Source organism: Pezoporus flaviventris, unplaced genomic scaffold (assembly GCF_033815535.1).
Source record: "Pezoporus flaviventris isolate CSIRO_AGI_PZ_B2104156 unplaced genomic scaffold, CSIRO_AGI_Pfla_v1 ptg000031l, whole genome shotgun sequence".
Classification (NCBI taxonomy): Eukaryota; Metazoa; Chordata; class Aves; order Psittaciformes; family Psittacidae; genus Pezoporus; species Pezoporus flaviventris.
Genome location: NW_026892579.1, coordinates 29,746,163 through 29,765,401, shown reverse-complemented (window position 1 = coordinate 29,765,401; position 19,239 = coordinate 29,746,163). Strand labels below are relative to the sequence as shown.

Here is a 19,239-nt window from a genome sequence, read left to right as displayed (position 1 = left end):
AAATGTGAAGAGGTTACATGTGTCCCAAGGAAGCCTGAGAGACAGCACCCATCTGGCCAGAGAGATATAACTGTACTGTAACATCCAGACAAAAACGTTACTGACTGGAGCCTGAGAAAGCAGCACCTTGAAAAGAGGCTTGACAGCAGGGAGCTTGGGAGAGTGGAAGGAAAAGCTGGCAGTTCCTGAGTTGCAAAATGATGATGAAACTGAAATGGAAAAAGTCACTGAGTCATGACTTAGAAGCTCCAAACATTTCTGCAGGTCTAAGTTCACAAAGGCCTAATTTTGGAGGCCTGAAAATTTAAAGTTGCAGTTTTTGCTTTGTTTTGTCATGCTTTTTTTTAACCAACTGCAAATTATTCTGAATATTTGACACTTGTTAAATTAAAGAATGATTGCAGTGGGTAGAAAAGAAGCAATCACCAACTTTCACACAAATTATCCTCCTAAAATTGTGGTTACTATTCTGCTTTCATTTATAGCTGCTTATCTCCAGTTTCATCAGTGGAAATATACTGGGTGTTGAAGAACGAGTCCATTCAAGTATTAATTTGGATATTTATACATACAGCCTATAATTATACAGAATACTGTCATCTGATTTAGCATGTTCTACAGGTGCCAGGAAAATAACTGACATTAGTTATTGCATTAAGAAAATGAATTTTTAAAAGCTGCATGTTATTAAAAGCATGTGAAATGTACACACTGAAAGCCTGCCTAAATCCTAATAACATACATGTCTCGGAGATTTTCAGTACCCACAGGACAGATTATTTTCTAGTAACTCAACAAACTACTGGATTTCCCATTCCACCTTTCTGTGTCTTATATGTAATTACTTTGAACACAGAAGAATTTCTGGACTTGTGCAAATACGAAAGTCAGTGGTATAATTCAGAACAATATTTATATTTATTTACTCATGGGTAAAAAAGTCACAAAGCCTTTACCATCTCTAGGCATAATTCAGATGCAAGAGAAACGTAATCCTCAAAGGTATATCATCTTTCATTTTTGTTCATCATGTCTTTTCCCTAAAATATTCCTAAATTCCTTCCAGTACTCAGAAGGATTTTCTGTTTTGAGGAAATATTATCATTCAGATAAGTGTTATGATTCAGAGAAGCAAGCAGCCATAAGCAACAGCCAAAAAAAAATACCTGGCATCTTGACTACCTCCAAGGTTGCACTGTTATTAGAATAGACATAAATGATGGAGCAGAGGCAGTAGCATCACCCAGGAAACTTTTCCTTATACTCACTATGAAATTAACTACTTCTGCAAATGCTGGGAAAATTTAAAGAACAGTTCAGATTAAGACACCCTAACATATGTGTCTACATGTTTAAATGCTGGCTAGATCTTGAAGAGACCATCTTTTCCAGTGGAGGCAGGATTTAGTTTCATATATATGGGTTTCTAGAGCTCTTTGAAATATTCAGCTATATACCAACTGGCCTCCAGCTGCAGGTCTGGAAGAGCATAGGTCTCTCATACATCTGGTGTCTCATCAAAGAACTCCACATGCATGTGCTGGATAGTCTAGCACACCTCAGATGTTACTCAGACGCCATCTGTCTTTATGACACTAAATCAAACACCCTGGAGAGATAGTTAGTAAAATCAATGCATCAACAGCAATGTTTCACACCCTGAAGTAGAGACACAAGAAGAAAGTCGACTGACTAGAATTCAAAACTATCTGAGATATCTACATGCAGATAGCATATATCCCACAGGACCTAAGGAAGCTTCCTTCTCACTGCATATGCTACTGGATATGATGTGTAATCTCAGATCACACTAAGTACTTATGCTAGACAGCTGAACAATTCAGCAGGTGCTCTATGGTTCTACTGCAAGTGATGTGATTTGCTCCACCAGCCTCACCCACTGTATTGGCTAGGCCTCAAATCTGTTGCTAAATATCTTTACCAACATTTAAATTGCAGTTTATCCTGCCTGATCTGTGTCTTCTCAGATAATAGTGGGCTTCCCATATGACCTATGTCATATTTCTCATACTTACATGGATGTCTCATAAATTTCCAACAACAGAGATGTTTATGTTTAGTAAAATGAATGAGTCTCTAGTAGCTGGTTAGTTGACTCACCCTCTAGGCTACATTGGCTCTGTAGACTAAACCTTTATCATTCAGATTATCAGATTATAGGGACAATTTAAACACAGTGCATATAAACACGGCTCCCCATAAGCATCTGGATTTAGGTGTCTTAATTTCAAACTGAATCTCATCATAACTTTACCAATATCTACAGGATTACTCCATGCATAAACACAGTTGTTATCATGAAGCTTCATCCCTTTGTGAAGACTGCTGTTAGTTTTCTCTGTTCAGATTTTCCCTCATTCATAATCTAAGTGAAGCAAAAAAAAAATGTGTGAAGTGTATGCACAGTCTTTGGAAGTGCATTAAACAGTCTGAATCCAAATTTGCCATATACAGGTGTCAATGAGACCAAGTCGCCATATACTTCAAAAGAAGTGGCATACAAGCAAATGCCAGGCTAGCACAGATTAGCACAGAGGGTGTCTCTTAGATCACTTTAAAAATCCCTTTTGCATTCAGTGCAGGTACTGCAGACATTAATAGCAAAAAAGACAATTTTTTTTTTAAATCCTGTTCTTCAGTTATTTCATGTTTATTGATAAGGCTTATTATTTAGTACAAGAACCACTACTTGTGGAAACATTTCTTTACTGAGAGGGTGCTCAAAGACTGGAACAGACTGCCTAGAGAGGCGGTCTATGTCCCAAACCTGTCAGTGTTTAAGAGGCATTTGAACAATGCACTTAACAACATACTTTAGCTTTTGGTCAGTCCTGAATTGCTCAGGCAGTTGCACAAGATGACTGTTGTAGGCCCCTTCCACCTGAAATATTCTGTTCTGTTCTGGTAGATCTGCACTGTACTCGCAGATATTTAGTTACTAGAGGTCAGGACAGAGTTAAGTAAGTTTGCTTCAGCTACAATTTAAATGCTTCAAAAGATTTCATATGGAGCTGGCTACCTGAGAGCGGAAAATCCTTGTTGCACCATATCACCTAATTAGTTACAGTTATATAAATGTTTTTCCTTCTTTTACAACTACAACTAGTAACGCTATAGTTGTAATGCTAACTTTCATCATTTTTTATAAGCAGCGAAAATTGTGTCAGATGTCCTCTGCTTCAGCTAGAAAGAAAAACTAACAACTTCATCCTACAAAAAAATATTAATGAGGTGTAGAAAGAAAGCATACATCAAGTAAAGATTTCACATCCACTAATAGCTTCTATTAATAAGTTGTTAATAATCTTTATTTCTTAAAACGCAGCAACATTCAATCACTGCCTAATTCGGTGGGTCATGTTTAAATATATTTAAGCCTCGCCTTCTTTCTCCATGTGAGAGCAAAGACTGGCATGACAAGGGAGATGTGAGGGAATTTCAGGTCCTTACTAGTGGTGAGCAGTTAGTGATTTCTCCTTCACCCTGTGCACTGGCCTGGGCTAAGTTGTGCTCCCTGTTTAGACCAGGGCCGTGCTGGCCCTATTCATGTCTTTCTGTTCTTCATTAGGATTTGCAGAAAGGCAAATTAGATTCTAGCTGCCTTTCTGGAGGCTTTTTTAAGAAAAGTTTTCCCAGTCATAAATCCAGTGTGGGATATTCCTAAGTAAACCATGTTTTCTTCTGTATGATCATGTAATTTGCTGATCATTTAAAATGCTTCCACAGCAGGGAGTTCATCGCTAACAATGCTGCAGTCACTAAATGGGAATTATCTGCCATCTGAATTACATCATCTACAGCCACAGCCATTATGAAAGCCTCATTTTGAGGAGCAATTTAACACCACACACTGTAAGGTTGCATTATACTGTACACAATAACACCAGTGTACAACCACCAGAGTGCCACCTAGTGCGACCCGCGTTACCATCACTAGTCTAAAAACAAGTGCTGAAGTGTTATGAACTGCTTAAAAAGGCTGAGTTGTACTTGCTAAAATACTCCTATCAGCAGAGAAATTCAGATCTGGAATGAAAAAAAAAGTTTTAAAACTTTTTAATGTAGCTTAATAACTCATCAAAAGAAGTCTGTAGAATAAAACAAGACAGTTTGTCCAAATGCTGGAATACATCAGCTATTGTCCCTAACGACATTCGAAACTGATTTTCCTTTTTCTCCACAGACATTACTTTAGCAAACAAACAACACCTTCAGACTCAGTTTACATGATGAAATAAGTTATATCATCAAAACCTTCAAATACACGTTACAGAAGAGACATAATCTATATTTCTGCACAGTCTATATGAAGCCCTGTCTAAGTTGAAACATTCATCATACTCTGCACAAGAATCTGACCAAGAACATACTGTCAAGCAAAACTAGGCTTACCTGAAAGTGCAAAATTATGGTCCATATCAACCCCAAAGTCAATTTGGGATTCCCATCTGTTATGTCATCATTTCTGATGTTAACCAGTTTCACCTGCCATTGTGGAAAGAAAATACATAGAAAGTTGAAATAAATACCACAGATACATAGTGCGTTACACAGGTGTGACTATAAAAGGTACATTAGTCACTGTCTGAGCCTACTCTGTTGGGTTTTTTAATTCTCAAAAGCAGAAAGGAATTGCACTCTGGCTGCCAGCAGCCTTCCAGAAATTGCTCTCTCCCACCAACCTGAGAAAATGTCTCAGCTGTCACCACACCAGCAGATCCACTCACTCCCTGTGACAACTACCCTTCACCTCAGTCCTTGACAGAAGGAGAAAGGACAACAAGAATACGATGATCTGTAACTGGTGCATCAGTCTCAAGGCAGTGCTCTGACCTGGGAAGCTATCACTGCCTTTATTCCCCCCACACTTTGCAGCACCAGAGCAGGGATTCAGCCGCAGGAGAACTGGTCTGCTAAAACACAACAGTCTGGCTTTACAAGACCAAGGATTTAGTATCCCATTTAAATAACCAATGGTTTACAATTATTACCATTTCTGCTGCTGTACTCATTCATGGTACTACAAGCATGCAATGGTTAACAGGATTAAAACAAAGGCTGAGATTACTGTCACTCCAATAAACTCACATCCAGACTGAGATCAATAATTCTCTTTGTCTTCTTTTATTAAGTTTAATTTCTCTACATGTTATTATGTATCCATATAGCCTAGCAAATAAAGATGACTCAGCTAAAAGGCATTTTTTGCTTATGTCAGCAAAGTTACATGCATATGCTTTTTAACATATATCCTGCTACAACCGAACAAGCAAAGGCATGTCCTGCTTTTGATCTGCACACATAATCTTAATTATTACCGGGGGCAGGGAGAGGACACCACCAAACCAAAAACACTCTTTGGAAGAAAGACAGAATATTCCATGGTTCAAAAAAAAGAAATTAAAATCAAATCCAAATGTCCTCCTCCCACTGCATTATAAAAGCTGTTTGTGTTTGGCAAAACTATCTTGACATATCTGTAAAAACTGTCTTATTTGACATACTTGTCAAATGTTTTATTTGACAGTCAAACATGGCTTGCCTTTTGGGTTCTGTCTTTCCAAGTCAGGCTTCAAAATTATCAACATATAGGATCTCTCTGCCTTACAATCACAATAAAGCATTGTGTTTGGAGGTTATACAGCCAACCTGAGCAAGTTACTTCCTAAATACAGTTTAGAAACACCTAACAGGAGGATGAAACCTTTATCAAATGCAAGTCCCAGTGGCAACTTGCCAAGACAACCAAAGCCCTACAAGCATTCTGTACAGTGGAGTACAGCCATGTTCACAAAACTGTGAGCTTAAAGACAATACAAAAAAACTCGGATCACAACCAATGGCAGATGATGGAGACCTGCAGTTCCCAGTAACACGTGCACATTCATAAACATGAAGATGACCTGATCCTACATCTCCTGCGTCTTAATACACACCATCTATTGTGCATAAATAAGGCATGGTGCAGCCTGTCCAGAGGTCTCGCTGCATAAAAATGGTGCCGTGACTGGTATTTCAAGTAGCTGTCCTTTCACTTCATTTTGCATTTGTTCTACGGCTCACTTAGGTTAACATGAAAGGTTCACTTTGAAACCAGCAAAGCAGGATTGAATTCTCAGTGCACACATATCCCATCACTGACCCAAAAGGCAACTTTACTCAAAATATGAAAGGACATCTGGTTTTATAACCAAATTAAGTATCTGTTGTTGGTTTGCCACCTCATAGATTTTCAGACCTTTTAAGTAGCAAGTAAAATTTAAAAATAAATTAAAATCAACTGATCAGGGAGCAGGTTTCCAGCATGGGTTCATTTGGGTGGGATGGATAGCAAGGCACAGTTTTTCCTTCCATGTTTTAGACATTTTTTACTACTGCTGTTCGCAAAGGAGAGAGCAAGGACCCTGTAAATGCTTAAAAGAAATTTAAGAGCAGAAAGACACTCGCAGAAACAGAAAACCACCCAGCAGTGTGTGTTTCAAGTGTTTGGCTTAAAGCAAATGCAAGTGAAATTAAGCCTCAATCTTCCACAGGTGACTCTGCTGCCTCTCTAGGACACCAGTTTTTCTTTCATTCAGGATCAAGGCTTGAAAAAGTCTTCCCAAAATAAATATAATCAAAACAAGGAACTCCCACACAAGGTTCTAATTGCTTTGAATCTGCATTTTGCACTCAAAATTCGGTTGTGAACAAAACCGCATACCAGCTACTGCCTGGGAGCATGGAATATAGTTAACTTTACTACAAGCAACTCGCAAAGATCTGAACCCAGAATTTTCTACTCTTTAGCATCATATACCACATGGAGTGTGTTGATATTATTGCTCAGAGAAGGGTGGTGTAAAGTTACCTTTGCCAAGCATGAGATCAAGCTGAGCCTACACCAGCACCTGATTACAGCAATCATAAAGGACCAAGCAGGAGGCATTTATTTATTAGCCACAGGTAACAAAATTTTCATTATCATTTATTAAACTTTCCACCATACCTGGCGTTTTTTCAAATAGTCAAGTGCAATTTGGACGTTCTGGAGTCTGTGAAAACGCATCCGACCTTTTTCTCGGGGCTAAAATTGGAAAACAATAGTTGTGAGACTTTCTTGTCAGACAAAAGAACAAACAGTCTGATTTAAAAGATACCATGTAACACATGTGAAGCTCTGCAGTTTTAATGAAGCCAACACCTTTGGTGGAAAAACGTGCTTTAACTATTTACTTTTTTAAACTGTAGTTGACAATTTTTAGCACAGTGAATGGCAGGAGGGATCAGTGGTCCCAAACTGCAACTTTGATCCATGCAGGCTGATAGCTGTTTCCCTGGCACATTTAAGTACTATTAAGGCTAAGAGGGCTAAAAAAGTCCCTACATAAATCTACCTACAGATGCTAAACTGCCATTTATTATTATAAAAGATTCACAGTGTACTAAGCAAAGCGAAATATAAGTAATGTCATGAACCTTCATTTTGCTCTGGTAAACTCTGTGATGGAAAAGCTTTACCTCTGTATGCAACTTTACGATTTAATGTTGCTTATTAGCGGTACGACTGCATAATCATTATGCTAGTGATACATCTTTTGTTTAAAGCCTCTAATAAAGATAATACCTTCCTCAAAACAGAATAATACAATATATACAGCCCTAGAGTGTAAGTTTAAACTCTTGACTTGGGTAGTACATCATAGAGCATGAAAAAAAAGTAGCAAGTCATTCTTTTCAAAGCAAAGTCAAAACCAGCAAGAAGAAACTGCAAAATAAGCACGAGTGGTATGTTAATGGAAACATGGCAAAACTGCATGCAGTTAGTGTAAAATCACCAAGAAGAAGAATCACACAGAAAAACCATACTTTACTTAGCTGTCACAGATCAGCAATGGGAAAGCAGTTAAATTTATGTCATCGCATCCAAATCCTTCTATTATTCTTCCTTATTTCAGATTTTTCACAAACTTTGACAGCAATAAACTGAAGCAGACTATAATTGCTAGGGATCAGCCATGAATATGAGTATTTTCTCAATCACTACGAAACACACAGACAAGCCCATGCCTTCCTCAACTGCCATTTTTTCCCCCCTGTAGAGTATCAGATACTTGCCAAAAAGAAACATGAGAAATGGAGCTGAATAAGAAGCATAAACTAAGACACAAATGATTTTAATTTCCATTACAGAACCTTCTATTTAGCCCCTTGTTTTTCACACCGATAGCCCAGGATTCAAAGTTCTTCAGTCCTTGCTACCAAGTAGCCTCCCTGGATGGAACAAGGGACTGCAGACCTGGAACTTAGTTTTCCACAACAAAAAGGGTATAATAAATCCCAATCTATGTATTCAGGTATAGCATCTCAGAGGGGAAATATATTTTTTTCTAATATACAGCATTTTGAGTTATGTTATGCCCCAGAAAAAAAACACACAAATTCCACTGAAATCACAACTGCAACACAACACACAGGGAGGTAAAGAAGGCACTTGGACCCTATGACAGCAAGTTGCTTTAGCAAATGCTGGTAACACGAGGTCTACAGAGGCATGAAACAGCTCACTTGGACTAACATGCACTCAGCATTTTGCACTTTATAAGTAGGTATTTCCCTTCTGGATGGTTAGAATACAGTGAAAGGATAATTCAGCATTTGTTGCGAGAACGACAAACCCTGCAAACAATCCATATACTTAGCAGCTGCTACACAGTGCTGTCATGTAACTTTGACTATCAACAAAAATAGGTATTTCACTTGATAAATTCTAAATATTTTTGCATATCTGAATTAAAATATAATAAAATATTATCCAGTATAATGTCAAATACACCTTGGGTGGAGTAGACTGGTGCTTCGAATAAAGAAAAATCAATTTTCTGCCACTGACTTCACAAAGAAGAGCCTTCAAGCCTTTGTGCAAATTACTTTTATATGGGCAATACTGTTTGCAAGTGAAAAAAAATAATCTTGGTTTAACGGAATTATGGTATTTCCCTATTTGTTATTAAAAATCTTATTTTGTCATATCTTGATAATGTTGTTCAGTACACATTTGTGCCATGGTTTTGTACAGTTTAATGAAATAAAAGAAATCGTGAACATTTGCGTTTTAGCTGTTCACAAAAAGGTTGAATATAAATTTGTCATTACCATTCCTCCATCATAAACATAGGTATCCTGGTCTACCAATGTGAGTTCTTTTGTCCTTTCTACAGCACACTACTGCAGCACACCAAACTAAGAATTCACATTAGCAGACACCACACTCCAAACACTACGTTAGTACAGTTATGGGGGTCGGCACCTACCCCCTTATCCTCATCCTCCACATCCTCATGCTGTTCAATTGCGCATGCTTCTGTTGAACTCACCAACCGTAAGGTCTTCAAAAAATCTCGCTCTCTTGGCTAATGAATATAACAAACAGGAGACAGGACAGCAAAAAACACAAGACAGACCACAAATGAAAAGAAGAGCATGAAAAGAAGAACATAATGAAGAGAACAAATACCAAGCAAGGGAAGTAATGCTCACAAAGAAAGGAAATGACACCTGAGGAGTGTGTTAGACAATTTCAGGGACATTTTATCCTTGTTATTTGTAAGTTACTCCCCTTAATGTGAAGGGATATTAAGCATCAAGTACTTGTTAAAAGAAAACTGTAAAGAAAAGGAAGAACAGAAAAAATAGCGCATTACCCTACAGAGAAAGGAAGTCTCACTGACCATAGGAAATGAAGAGAACATTCCCCCACAGAATTCACAGTGGAATATTTTACCAACAGAAATACAACTTGTGTTTTTGGTATCAAGTCACATATTATGGAAAATACCAAAGAAACTGCCTGCAGTCGATACGCAGAGTTAACAGAGCAAATGTATACGTAACAAACTGGAATCACTGCATTCTGATCAAAAATCTTACCAAGGTGTCTCCAGAAAGGACTTCTAAAAGCGAGATCAAGTTATGTCCATCTCTTAGGTCTTCATACAAGTCATTCACATGTTTTCGAACCTGCACAGATAAATACAAAAATTAAAGATCCTCATATATACTTGAGAATTCACACTCATATTAACATGTATCTTTTAATATACAGATAAACCTCAGATATGCCTCAGAATGGCTTTTTAAATTTATTCTCTTTCGTGACAAATTTACAAACCCGAATTAATTGTAACAGGCAAAATTCACATCTATGTCTACACTCACACATTTCCATCACATCTTATTTCATTTTACTGAAAAGGAAAAGAAAAATAGCATGAAGTTATAGGTAATGAATGCATATAGCAATGAAAAAAAAATCAGTATCTGACAATTTAAATGATACCAGATACCCACCTATTTCAGCTTAAATAACGATCCCATCCTATGAATTATGAAAATATACACTAAATGTACATATTATCTATCAACAGTATGCATGTTCACTGCAGTCAGGCCAGAAGTTAATGCACTTTCTGGCCTTAAACTTATTGCTAATCAAAGCATACCATCTACCAGTTAACATGTTTGGTCACCTCACATTTCCCAGTATTTTGTGTGTTTTCCCAATAGCTCACACATCCCCTTTCATTGAGATACACCATACCAAAGAAATATGACATGAGATTGATCTAGTGAAGCCAAGGACACACACGGCCCTTCCCACAAGCTGTGCTAGTGACAGAGGTTAATGCTCCATACAGCTCAGCAGCACTCTACCACCAGCAGTCACCAACCCAACTGATTCCCTCCTGTGGTACCCCCCAAAATAGATGGCCAGCTTTTGCCAGCTGACCTCATTCAACGAGATCAGGTTGAGATGGGTTGGTAACCAGCAGGCCTTTGTGACGCCAACCATGAGGAAAGGAACAGATGTAATGAGAAGCAAGAGAGATGAAAGTTCTAGCTTTTCTGACAGGCTCAGCAAAGCTGGGAGATTTCTGTCCACAGGGCAGCTACTTGTTTCTTAGCATTAGCTCAAATGCAACTTTATCTGAATTTTCTTTCACAATTTCAGCCAGCTGCTCTTTAAACATGAAACAAAGGACCTCATTTCTTGGAAGCAAAAAAGTTCCATCCAGGGCAGGGGTTGAGGGTTTTCCAGTTACAATTTAATGTAGTTGAGAGCTTTCCAGCTACAATTTAATGTCAGTTCCCTGGCACCAGATCAGAAATCTCTTAAACTTACAGAGCATAAAACATAACATCAGAAATTTCTTCTGACATCACTACCTCTGCCAGAGATGAACTGTACTTCCAATACAAGATCTATGGGACCCTTATCTGACTGCCAACATTTCTGCGTGTAAGACAAGGGCAGTAGGAATCAACCCAGATCATCAGGTTCATACAATAGCTCTGTTTACCTGACTTTCGGAGGAATTTCTAGATCCATCTTGTTGAATAAATAACGGTCTCCATACCAGTGAGTAGTTTCATAAATGCTTTTTGATTCAAGTTTTCTTACTTAAACTTTTAAACAGGAAATTACCCTGCAATCTGTTTTCACAAAGACCATAGCCTTAATTGAGAATAACATCAGAGCATATTTATGCTTGTGCTGAAGACTAGCCAGAACAAGTCATCTACAAGACTGTTCCATAAGGAATTACAACTGATATTTTCCAAAAAAAGTTTATGCAGACTCTGCATATACACAGTCAAGTTACATACCAGTACTCTTATACACAGGTTTACATGCTCACACATATATGCAAATAATATAATCTTAACTTAAACTGTGATTAAAAAAAATATTATAATCCTGTAAAAAATTCATTTAAAAAAAGAAAGAACCAAAAGAAAAATTCTCTGGTATACTGAAGTACTGTTCAGCTGAGCAAAGAAACAGAACAGATGTTTTCTTACTACATCAGTGGTGGAATGAAGGAAAAGGGAAACCATGTAGATATAATTAAAATCCCTGATACGAGATTTGATTACGCTAAACACTTAAAAGATGAAAAACACAAGGGTCTTTAATTTTAACCCAAAACAACTGTGACTTTTTATTTTGCTATTTAAAGAACTATGTCAAACTGAGTGGCAAACTCGTTCCAACAAAAGCAGGCAAGTTTTCTTTACAATAAAGCCCTACAGAGGGTTCCCCACTCCTCCCTGCCCCATCAGCCACAATGTGACATTCTCTACCTCCCTTCGGACAGTAGAATCCCAAGCCAGAGCAGAGCAAGAGCACAGGCTGGTGACCACAGGCATGGAAGGATATTGGGTTAAAGGACAGAGGAAGGGGGTGTACATATAAAAGTCACTGCACCAGCACAGCAGAACTATCTGTGCAGCACCAAGCCAATGCCTACACTCTTTTCAACATCGAAGTCACGGGAGTTGCCCAATGTGCAGGTGTCTGAATAGTAGGATGAAAAAATACTACCATTTCTAATCTGTCTACTTTTATTTTCCATTAGATGAAGGATAATTTTGTTATCCTGCTGATCCATCTCTCACAACACACATTTATTGACCTTCTGTTTGTTTCTCATTCTCTGAGGTTTCCAAAGTATTACAGAGACAACCATCTTCCCCAGCTTATCTTTCTAGAAATCACAGATGCTTCAGAGATGAATTCATACTGTGTATGAAGAAGGTGGCATAGAGCTGTCAAAACAAGAAAACCAGCAGTACTCCTTAGATGTCTGACAAATTCCGTGAGGATTAATTACATAGGTCATACTATGTTGGTATGCTGGTACAAGACAATATAATGAGGAATTTCCTCCAATACTTTGAGCAGCAGATGTGCACCTAAAAAGAAGTATTTGGGCAACTGATGTGCAGCAAGCATGTTCACTAAAAACAGCAGATCACTTATTTTAAAAGGAGTATCTTGTGCTTCCCAAGAGACCCTACACTTCTCTACACTTGAGAAAAAGCTTGCAAAAATCATTCCTCTCTAGCTAACACCTGGCCAGGTCTTGCCTCTCAACATATATAATGAATTCTTTGACCTTTAAACTCACAAGAAACTAATATTACTATTTCATCCCTGTTCTGCTGTCACATTCAGGCTCCTTCGGAACACAGTACCACAAGTACTAGATGCACATGGGAGTCCCCGGATGGATCTGTGGGATCTGCAGAGCCCCATGGCATTTTGCAACAGTTCTTGTGACTTTATAATAAAAGTGCAGATTTGTCAGCCCTACATTTTGCAAGGTCCACGTGCAAAGTAGGTTACATGCTGCCTCAGGCAACTTTTTGCAATATGCCCATGTGAGTATGGTAGCTTTGATAATTTGGGCATGAGAAGAGATTCTTTAAGGAAGACGTGGGAGATACTGCATGGCTGAAGGGCATCTGACAAATAACAAGGGAAGCAAGGTGGCTCCATCAGTCAAAAGGAGACAGGAAGAATTTAAAGCACTGTTTCAGAAGTGATTCATCTTCTAATCATCATCCTCTGGCAGGTATACTATAATGTTTGTGGTAAGGAAAACTCCCATCTCCCTTGACATAAGCATTTGATATTTTGATATCATGCTTCTCCCATAAAATTAAGCTTTGCAATCTATTGTCTTAGTGAACCTGCACTATCACAAGTAAAAACAGCTTTTAAAACAGCAGCAGCCACAGGGCTGCAGTCTTGCCCCCACACAGCAGCATATGAGGCACTCGAGAAACAAAGACTGCGAAGATGGCAGCTGCCTCCCAAAGCTAGCAACCCAACACTCTGCATAACTCGCATAGTTTTATCATACAGTTCAGCTGACATATCTGGCTGTCCTTACAATCAAGTTGCTATCGGTTCCAACCTCATGTACCCATTCCATTCTGCTTCTGCAGTTAAAGCCTGGCTTGCCGGGCTTGGCTTCCTCCTCTGCAGGCTGGCATCACAGCAAATCTGTCATCGCTACCTTCAGTCTGCCTGGGACTCCTTTCCACCGACAAAGAACAAAGACATGATTCAGCTGCCTGGGCATACACCTTTAGGGCCACTTTATGTTTAGGGAGTATGCCATTTGGCCTCCACTTGCTTCTCCAGAAGCCTGAAGTCCTGCTGGCCAGTTCCACACTCATGTCTGTCCTGAATACCCTTACACATCAAAACCAGCCCTAGATGTCCATATTTAGGGAACTGAACCTGCACAGTGATCTCTATTTTTGCCATGGGTCACAGCAAATAGCAAGCCATCTTCCACAGCAAGCTTGTTTCTTACAATTTTTTCTTGCTATTATTAGTTGTCTTGTGCTGATACTGGAACAAGATCTAGAGTTTTACACAAAAAAAAACCCACAGGCTGCTTATTGTTGTATGGGTAAAAGGAGACGGATGGTCCCTTCTGTTTCTTCAAACAAAACTAGCTTGGTATTGAAAATGATAGAGAGAAGACACATAGGCTGGAGTAAAGTAGGAAGGTTGCTCTCTCTAACACTGCCATACATCGACTAGGGCCTGTTTAAATTAAAAGAGAACAAATTTAGATTAGATAGAAGGAAGAAACATTTTTTTTACAATGAGGGTGGTGGGACACTGTAGTAGGTTGCCCAGAGAGGTGGTAGATGCCCCATCCCTGGAAACAATTTGGGCTGGGCTTTGAGCAACCCTAGTTGAAGATGTCTGCTCATTTCAGGGGTGTTTAATGGGATGACCTTTAAATGCCTCCTCCAGCCCAAACTAGTTTATGATTCTATGATAACACAGAAGAATCAAAAACTTTTCTTATTCAGCAGTAAATGTGGCAGGAAAATAGGGTTGTGGCCCTTTCTGTGTATACAGTAGTGCACATCCAGCATACATGTAGAAAGACCTCACTGAGATTCAAGTTAGGGTACTGCATATTCCAGACCGTTACCTAAAATGCAAGGGACCACTTTCTGGATTGAAACAGTGGAGGAAGGAGCAGAAACAAACATTAATGTGCTGCAAAATCTGAAGTCAGCTAAAAGGGCAGGAGAGAATATATAATTAGATCAAGCAGGAATAACTAGAAGTAACTCCCATGTACCAGAGGCCACCAGGAACTCCCTGAGGGAGGTGAGGCAACCACTGTGGCAGGCTGCAGGGCTCAGAAACAAGGCAGAGTTTTGTGCTCACACACTTGTAAAATTATCCATATTTACAGGGTAAAGAAAGCAGACTATTGTAATCAAGAACCTTTCTTAAAACATCAGGAGTTTCCTTACCTATATTACAATTAAGCTGATCATTATGAGAACATGCCAAATTAGACTTTTCCATACAGTTTCCAGAACAGGAAAAAGAAGAAAAATCTGATTCACATTTATTTTGAATAACTGATATTCAGCTGACAAGCCTTTATAAAATCAGTGGCATCCCCAGGCATTAACAAGAATTACAATATTATGGATCCAACAGAGGCTTTTTCAGACCACATAGCCTGGGAAAGTCTTTTCAAGTACTGCTCTCCTCTCTTCTGGAAGCAAAGTTAATTAAATGCCTAGCACACACATAAAGCATTACTGCTTTTCCAGAGGAAAACGGGCCAGGGCTCAAAAGTTAGAACTGTAAGGGGTGTGTTTGGGAAAAAAGAGTCAGGCCTTAATTACCACTGAGGTCACTGATAAGTCCAAGCGACAGCTGGCACAAGGCCACCATGAGCTGCACAATAAACTTCAAGTTTATTCTTCAAGAACCTGATTCAATGCCTATGGAAAAAAGAAACCTTAAGACTCCCATTCACTTCAGCTGCAGTAAAAAGCTTTTCTTCAAGATAATAGACACAGATAGTTAAGAACTCCTATAATTACACTGTTCCACAGAAAATGCCATCAGCATTAAGACTGCTGAAAAACTCCTGTGGGTACTGCATGAGGTCCTGACATCCTGATGAGTTTCCCTAATGTTTCAGTTTCCTAAAAATGTACTTAAGCTTGTTTTTAAAGGACAAATTTTATTAAAAGCTTATTCGTGAGGAAACAGTTTTCTTTCAGTTTTGAAAATCTGTATGGTTTAGTCCTTTCACCTTTGAAAACTAAGGAATCACAGCAGGAGTTCAACTGCATGAAAACAAATAATACTATGCCACAAGAACAAAAAAAAAAAAAATCTCATATGAGAGGCTGTGTTTATGTACAAAAACGCTAACATATACAGCATGATTTATGAGAAACACTCCAAAATTCTGAGCAGGCTGTAACAAGATCCATGCAGCATGTAATTGTCAAAATATCACGTTTGTCAAAACATTCCCACATGACTGATCCACCAAGCACTGCTGCTTCTTCAGACATCTTCAAGATTACTTATTTTGCTCTTCACATTTCTTAGATTCCCCCATGTAAAGTACACAAGCATTGCTTGATAATGCTGCAGGGCCACTCCACCTTTGGCAACTTCCATCCCGACAGGCTGCGAGGCACAGAAAGGCACTGGGCTGCAGCGCATGGCCAACCAAAAGATCAGGGAGCCAAAGCGGTTACATGCAGATTGACATCCTCCCCCTAAATCTCTCACGTTCTTTAATCTCCTTACTTTAAACCCAAATTTCATTTGGAGGGGTGAGGAGGGGAACAGACTCCAAAGACACATACCCTGGTTACGATTACTGTTTTGCATTGAATCCTATGATAAACTTCACCCATTCTGTTAAAAACAAACAAGCACATACGCTCTGGCAGGATCTGACCGCTGGGTAACCCGGCGGCAGGGTCCCCCCGGCACAGCTTTCCCTAAGGACAGGGCAGAGCACAGACAGGCTGAGTGCTGGGCTGCAGATGGCGCTGTTTCCCAGCTCCGTGCTAGCACACTCCAGCACTGGACATCCACTGCCCAGGACTCACAGACTTCCTCCCCCCAGCCCAACAGCACGGGCCCGCAGCCAGGGCTGGAAGAGAGATGGCACAAGGGGAAAAACTTGTGCCAAGTCTCTTCTGTGGGCCTGTTCACTTTCAAGCAAAGTCTGGCAAATCTAGTTTTAGGTCCAGTGATCCAAAACTCACTTTCACTCTTTTCTTTTGCTTGCCACTCTAATAATCCACTCCGCAGGAAACATTTCTTGTGGTTCTCTGAAAATAAATAGTTCTTTATTTCATACTCAGGAGTCATTTTCCAGCTGTTTAATTTTGTTCCTGAGTATTAATTCTCCTAAACAGCAGACACAGCTAATGCTACTCATTTAATTTCATAACATAACTGTACGATATCAAGTACTTTCACTAACTCACATTTAAACAAGTCTCCTGTACCAAGTGAGTTCAATGCCCTGATCTTGCTTTAAAACAGATGTTTTCTAACTGAAGATTCATCCTTTATTGCATCCTTGGAGTCATCCTTCACTTTCTGATCTGGCCAATGCTCAACACTTGATTAGCACAAGAACTTTATGGTTTTAACACCCTTCGTGTTTTCCACCCCTCTACAGCCCTGTCCTTGTACCTGAAAGCTTGGATGAATCGTATTTTTATCTTTACATTAATCTTCATGTTCCTTGCAAACAACTTCATCATCCGATTAATCCATTGCTTTTGCATACTCCATTTTGCATTTTGCCCCAGCTTTCAATTATTTCACATATCTCTAGATAACTTTTAATAAACACAAGAAAAGATACTTGTATGGCTTTGAGGTAAATATACTGTTGCTCAAATAAATAAAAAAGACCATTTCTAAATCTTGTCCTACCATTTTTTTCTTATTATCTTCCTTTATTTGGTTACAGGAAATATTCCAATATTCTCCTAATCCCCAAATCAACAAGTATGCAAGCTGGTACATAATCTTACATTTATAGCAAACAGTAGGACATAAACATGTGTATCCCTGAATCCTATTTTGGATATTGGTAGCTGTGCAATATCTGAAACACCACTATTGTACAGAACAAGCTTAACCAAGTGTCCCAAATGTCAAAAAATCCTTCTTTCCATCTCCTATGGAAAAATAAGTCTTGTTTTTATTCCAGCTCACACATCTCCAATCTTTTTGAAGAATGGGCTGAAAGCTTCTCTCCAACCAACACTGGTCCAGCCACTCAGAATTTCTCCACAGGTCCCATTCTGCTTATCATCATCACAGCAGTACCTTCACTGGTTTTAATACTTGTACAGTCTTGGTCAGCTGCCTGTAAACTTTCCATATTGGGATCAGCAAATCCATCTGAGTGCAGCCCATGACGCATAAATTCACAAGCTCCACAGAAATGGGTACCTACTAACATAAAATGGACATCTACTCCATTACTGCCACAATTTAAAGTCCTAAAATATTAAAGTTACAGAGATGTCCAGCCAGCTTTAATATCTACTTCACCAAATCAACCAAATCATCATCATTATGTGGACAACTCTCAGTGAGCATGAAGGAGAGATGCTATATGTGACATATGTCATGGGAGGCCCCATGCGACTCCACACATTGCTCCCAGCCCATTAACACTTCTTGCGACAGTTGTGATTTTGATGCCCAGCATATGCATCTCTCTTCCCTGTTTTGTACCTCAGAAACCCTTTATGATTTCTCCTCAGTGCAGTAATCTCTGTTCAGATGCATTTGTGCAGAAGACTAAAGATATTTTTAAGTATCATACAAAAGCTAAAAAAAAAACAAACCAAAAACCAACCAAAGGTCATTATAAAACCCTCTCAACATCTCTATCATATTTTTTAGTTCACAACCTGCTTAAAGCCTCACTTGTGACATTTATTCTGTGCTATTTTAAAAATATTATACTTAGAAAGGCTTAAATGTTGGCTATGTAGCCTTCATTAATCTGTATTTATGCCTTCCTAAGCTTCACATTACATAGCAGCCCACTGAAAGAGAGCATTCTCACTGGAATTGTAGGACTGATGCAGATGGAAATCATTAATTTAATGAAAATAAAAGCTTTAGTAAAAAACTTGGCAGTGACCAGTGCTAAGTTAAATATTATTTTGCCAGAGAATGGCTGGGTCTTATGAGGCTGTCTCAGAGTAATACAACTGTAAGGTTAAAAAGGACTGAAAAGATCACCTCACCTGACCCAGTGCATGCCAGAGATGCTTTTTTTAAATTATTCTTGCCAATTCAAATGAAGGAAATGTCATATATCGTACATACACTTCATTGCTTTGCCACACTTACTTGCTGTTCATAGAGGGGGATTTTTCCCTGCTAATCTTCAACCTAATCTTCTTCTGTAAACTAAATTGAATTTTTTGTTGCCTCTCCCCTTAGAGCCTGACCTCAGACAGTACTTGTTCACCAGAATCTGCACAACACCTTTTACATCCTGAGGACACATTATCACACCACCCCTCAGTCTTCTCTGTTTCAGACTAAACAAACTT

At 38.9% G+C, this 19,239-nt stretch overlaps 1 protein-coding gene across 7 annotated transcripts in view; it reads right to left on the bottom strand.

The window, feature by feature from the left end:
* DST (dystonin) overlaps nt 1–19,239 on the bottom strand; it is a 296,486-nt gene that overhangs the window by 177,341 nt on the left and 99,906 nt on the right. For 4 of the 7 annotated variants that reach the window (XM_061460569.1, XM_061460570.1, XM_061460571.1 and 1 more), the window contains 3 exons: nt 9,931–10,020; nt 7,010–7,087; nt 4,414–4,506 (listed from right to left, as the gene is read on the bottom strand). In XM_061460569.1, coding sequence (XP_061316553.1) covers nt 4,414–4,506; nt 7,010–7,087; nt 9,931–10,020 — 261 coding nt within the window. Of the gene's footprint in view, nt 1–4,413; nt 4,507–7,009; nt 7,088–9,314; nt 9,414–9,930; nt 10,021–19,239 lie in introns of all 7 variants that reach the window. The other 3 variants (XM_061460566.1, XM_061460567.1, XM_061460568.1) reach the window with 1 other exon arrangement.